General features: G+C 57.5%; 1 protein-coding gene across 1 annotated transcript in view; it reads left to right on the top strand.

The window, feature by feature from the left end:
* The window catches only part of SSPO (SCO-spondin), a 184,388-nt gene that overhangs the window by 53,371 nt on the left and 125,612 nt on the right, over nt 1-5,405 (top strand). Inside the window, exons 25-28 of the mRNA XM_015412955.1 lie at nt 674-767; nt 1,169-1,233; nt 3,606-3,836; nt 5,055-5,261. Coding sequence (XP_015268441.1) covers nt 674-767; nt 1,169-1,233; nt 3,606-3,836; nt 5,055-5,261 — 597 coding nt within the window. The remainder of the gene's footprint in view (nt 1-673; nt 768-1,168; nt 1,234-3,605; nt 3,837-5,054; nt 5,262-5,405) is intronic.

Here is a 5,405-nt window from a genome sequence, read left to right as displayed (position 1 = left end):
GGGGGGGGGGACATTGTGAGCATTCCAGTGGGGTCTTCCCTGAATCAAAAGCTTCCCGGTCCTTGGCTATGCCTCCGCACCGCTAGCTAGGATGTTCTGATGGCTCCATAGAAATCACTGGCTGCTGCCTAGACCAGCCAGTCCAGTGGTGGACCCTTCATAGGGCACAACAACAGCAGCCACAGGAGGCAGCCCCCACTCTTTGCTTGGCCCAGCACCTTCGTCTGCCGCCATCAGGGACAGGGACTGGCTCCTGCCAGCTGCAGAGGGCGCCTGGGTTGCTCTGCCGTAGAACAGCTAGGCTGGCGTTCAGGAGTACCCGAGGGACCAGTGAGGCTCTTGGGGTTTGGGCTGGTAGTGCCAGGGTCACGTGGGGGCCAGGCTGCGGCACAGCTCGGAGCCCCTGCTGGGCTAGGAAGCTCCATCAGTGGGCCAAAGCCCTGGCCTGCTCCGACCAGCAGTCCGGCTGGCTGGAGTCTCAGAGACCAGGCCCTCACGAGCCCTGGCTGGCACGCGCACATCCAGCCTCTCGGCCGCAGCCTTGGTGTCCCTGCTGGGATCTCCCGTGCCCTCTTCGGTGGGGAGCAATAATGTGTTCGGCTGGGAAGGGTCACGGGGGACGTTGGAGCAGTCGCCAGTCCTTGGCTCTATGTGCCGTTTTATTCCCTGCCAGATGGCCAATGCATCGACCCCTCCGAGTGCCCCTGTTACTGGGAGGGCACCGTGTTCCCCCTGGGCGCTCTGGTGATGCAGGAGTGCAGGAACTGGTAAGTCCCTGAAGAGTGGGGGGGGATAGGAAGCCCCCCTCCCCAGTCCCTCTGCCCAGCCCCTTCTGTGCCTCCCGAGAGCCAGGATGTCCCCTGAGCCACACAGAATGGAAACCGGCTTTAAGGAACATCAAAGGGGACGTTCTCTCCGTGCCAAATTCTGCGCTGGATCCCAAGCTTGCCGTGTACGCTTGGCGAACACGGAACTTGTGCCCATCCCGCAGGACCATGGAACCACTGCTGCCCAGCCAGGCTTTTTTACTGGGCAACTCACCCCCCCCCAAGTGCAACCCCATGGCAGAAAAGCCAGCCCCAGGCACACCGTCTTGGCCAGATGCCACACGAAGCACGCCAGGAAATGGGTGCGCCTGCAGCCCCTCTGATGTGTATTCTTCCCACAGCTCGTGCGAGGCAGGCTTGTGGCAATGCACGGCGCCGCTGGAGCAGTGCGCCCCCGCACCCCACTGTGCCGAGACAGAGTTTGCCTGCCTTGGGGTCAGGAAGCAAATTTTCTCCATGCCAGTTTGACCAGGGATCCTGGAGGTTTCTTGCCATCTTCTGGGCATGGAACAGGGGTCACTGGGGGTGTGGAGGGGGGAGGTATTTGTTAATTCCCTGCCTTGTGCATGGGGGTTGGACTAGATGACCCTGGAGGTCCCTTCCAACTCTGTGATTCTGTGATCTCTGGAAATCATTTGTAATTCCAAATCTCCAGGGCCCACCTGGAGGGTGGCAACCCTAGGAGGAGAGACAGCTAAAGGGTTGGTGCTGATGGAGGGGGGGGGGACATTGTGAGCATTCCAGTGGAGTCTTCCCTGAATCAAAAGCTTCCCGGCCCTTGGCTGTGCCTCCGCACCGCTAGCTAGGATGTTCTGATTACTCCATAGAAATCACTGGCTGCTGCCTAGACCAGCCAGTCCAGGGGTGGACCCTTTCATAGGGCACAACAACAGCAGCAACAGCAACAGGGGGCAGCCCCCACTCTCTGCTTGGCCAAGCACCTTCGTCTGCCGCCATCAGGGACAGGGACTGGCTCCTGCCAGCCGCAAAGGGTGGCTGGGTTGCTCTGCCGTAGAACTTCCGTAGCCTGGCGTTCAGGAGTACCCGAGGGACCAGTGAGGCTCTTGGGGTTTGGGCTGGTAGTGCCAGGGTCACGTGGGGGCCAGGCTGCGGCACAGCTCGGAGCCCCTGCTGGGCTAGGAAGCTCCATCAGTGGGCCAAAGCCCTGGCCTGCTCCGACCAGCAGTCCGGCTGGCTGGAGTCTCAGAGACCAGGCCCTCACGAGCCCTGGCTGGCACGCGCACATCCAGCCTCTCGGCCGCAGCCTTGGTGTCCCTGCTGGGATCTCCCGTGCCCTCTTCGGTGGGGAGCAATAATGTGTTCGGCTGGGAAGGGTCACGGGGGACGTTGGAGCAGTCGCCAGTCCTTGGCTCTATGTGCCGTTTTATTCCCTGCCAGATGGCCAATGCAGCGACGCCTCCGAGTGCCCCTGTTACTGGGAGGGCACCGTGTTCCCCCTGGGTGCTCTGGTGATGCAGGAGTGCAGGAACTGGTAAGTCCCTGAAGAGTGGGGGGGGTATAGGAAGCCCCCCTCCCCGTCCCTCTGCCCAGCCCCTTCTGTGCCACGCCGGGAGATGGGTGTGCCTGCAGCCCCTCTGATGTCTCTGTTTTCAATACCCTTCCTAATAATCCCCAGCATAGCATTGGCCTTTTTTTAATTGCAGTCACACACTGTTTTGACATTTTCAGTGAGTTATCTACTACAACTCCAAGATCTCTCTCTTGATCAGTCTCTGCCAGTTCAGACCCCATCAACGTGTATTTATATTTAGGATTTTTGGCTCCAATGTGCATCACCTTGCACTTGGCCACATTGAACCCCATTTGCCATGTTGACGCCCACTCGCCCATCTTTGACAGATCCCTTTGGAGTGCCTCACAATCCTCACTGGTTTTCACCACCCTGAACAACTTCGTATCATCCGCAACTTTAGCCACTTCACTGCTTACTCCCAACTCCAAATCATTAATGAACAAGTTAAAAAGCAGTGGCGACATGCTGGGCCATTTCTCAGGGCAACAGGCTGTGCAGGTCATTAGAGAGAAGAGATTGGATTTATACCCCATGGTATGAAGGAGTCTCAGAGTGGCTTACAATCTCCTTTCCCTTCCCCTCCCCACAACAGGCACCCTGTGAGGTAGGCAGGGCTGAGAGAGCTCTCTCAAGAACTGCCCTTGAGAGAACAGCTCTGAGAGAACTTGTAACTGACCTAAGGTCACACCAGCAGCTGCATGCAGAGGAGTGGGGAATCAAACCTGGTCCTCCCAGATTAGAGGCCGCACTCCTAACCACTACACCAAACTGGCTCTGGAGGAGGGCAGGGCAAATCCGGAATGCTAGGGCTTTTAGTAGTAATTCAAAACATTTTTCCGCTGCCTTTCCACCTCGCTTAAGGTTCCCAAGGCGGAGAGCAGTCAAACACATTAAAGCAAGCTTTTAAGATACATAATATTTTAACGCAAAAGCTTATGCCAGGAATAAAACTTGGTTGGTCTGAAAGGCGCCCCTGGACTCAGACTTTATTCTCCTGTGTCAATAGAACGTGCCAGTGGGCTTTTTTCTGAGGAGGGGGCTTTGAGTCCACCACCCTCCCTTCCCTCAAAGTCATCCTCCCAAAGAACGGGTTGCTGGCCAAGGAGATGGAGGTACGGCCCTGGAAACGGAGCCACCCCATGTCCGGCTGAGTGACCAAGGAAGGCAGGCCGGGTCCCTCAGGCTTGCCGTGAGGCTTCTTGGCCCCGAATCCACGGCTAAATGAACTTTCCCACCCTTTTCAGGCTGCGGGCCGGCCTGTCAGCCCGGCGAGTTCCGGTGCGCAGTCGGGCGCTGCTTGCCGTACCTCCACCGCTGTGACGGACACGATGACTGCGGAGACTTCAGCGACGAGCGGGACTGCGTGTGCCCCCCTGGGGACTTCCAGTGTCCGGATGGCCAGTGTCTCTCCCAAGCTCTGGTCTGCGACAGCAAGCAGGACTGTCCCACCGGAGCGGACGAGGCCTTCTGCCCAGGTGAGCTCCTCCTCCGGGGACACCCTCAGCGGGCTTTCCGTCCTCAGTCTCCTCAGCCAAGACACCTGATGCGTTCTTGACACTCCTCAGGGAGAGGGCCCTTTCCTCAGTCACGTCCCTGCTTTCATATCTGCTTCCTCCTCGTCACCAACATTATCTCAGGAGGACCTGTGCTGTCGCCTGCTTCTCCAAACGCAATCTGACGACCTCACCATCCAAATCTCCAGCCACCTCCTCTGCCAAGATGGCCGCCCCGCCATGACCCTCCTTTCCGTTTCCCTCTTCTGACCTTCCTCGTAGTGCCTCTTGGGTCCCTCCCGAGAGGGGGAGAAAGCGGCTCCAGCAATAGCAGGCTCTTCTGTGGGCTCAGGGGAGGATTTTGGTCGTTTTTGTGCCCCCAGCCAGGAGCAGCTCAGACTCAAAGCAGCCTTAAATGGGGGTGGGGGTGGTTTCCTTTAAAATATATAAAATTCTTTTGTTTCTGACTGTTTTGTGGTGTCTAAGCCACACTGGGTGCCTGCATGGGCAGACAGCTGGTCATCAATGGTTCAAAGGAAGAAACCGCCTGTCCCCAGGGCTGACGGGTACTCGGAAGAGACCTTTGGCCTAAGACCAGTGTTATTTATTTATTTATTTTATTGCATTTATACCCCGCCCTCCCCACGAACGGGCTCAGGGCGGCTCCCTCTAAGCTGATTTAGTGTGAGCTAGTTCACATTTTTTTAGCCTCCGGCTCACACTTCTTTGCCTTAGCTCAGGAAGGGTGGCTCCAGGGCAAAATAATCTATGCAGCAGCCAAATCGCTCGCTCACAACTTTAATGCCAGGAGCTCACAAAGTACAATTTTTGCTCACAAGACTCCACAGCTTAGAGGGAGCATTGCAAGACTTCTCTTAATTTCTCGAGTTGTGAGAAAGGCTGGCGGTCCCATAGTGGTGAGGGAAGGGCTCTCTCTCTGTGGGTACACGTGCCTTCCCCCTTATGCCAGAAAGCCGGTCCCTCAGGTAGGTTGGACCCTGGCCAGAAAGTTGCCTTGTTGAGCTCAGATGGGCCCTGTGAGCCAGAGGGTATTTTCATGGTGTGGCCACTTGGTTTGTCTGGCCGCCTCCTTTTTATTACTTATGGCAGAAGCTGGAAGCCAAGGGAGGGTTGCCCCCGTGGCCGTACTGTGAGGGTGGCTGACCTTTCCTCCTGCTCCGCGTTCTCCGCCTTTTGCAGGCCAAGTGACCTGTGCCCCTGGACAGCTGCCTTGTCCAGACGGCGTCTGCTTGAGCCGCGTGCAGGTGTGTGACGGAGTGCGGGACTGCTCTGACGGTGCAGATGAGAACCCGGCTCAGTGTTGGCTGGTCCAAACCACTCCCCTGGCGGCCACGGTTCCCTCAAGTCTCCCTGTGACTCCCCAACCACCTGTCGACAGGACCCTGGGTAAGAAGGCGTGGTGCGGTTGGGGACGGAGTGTTCCCTCTCTGTTCTGCACAGCACTGTCCTCTGGAACAGTGGCCCGAGACCCTGTGCCACTTTATGGATGACTCTGAGTTATGGGGGAAAGCACAGACTTACTAGAATCCG

This window comes from Gekko japonicus, unplaced genomic scaffold (assembly GCF_001447785.1).
Source record: "Gekko japonicus isolate JY-2015 unplaced genomic scaffold, Gekko_japonicus_V1.1 scaffold2050, whole genome shotgun sequence".
Taxonomy (NCBI): Eukaryota; Metazoa; Chordata; class Lepidosauria; order Squamata; family Gekkonidae; genus Gekko; species Gekko japonicus.
This window is presented reverse-complemented; position numbering and strand designations above follow the sequence as displayed.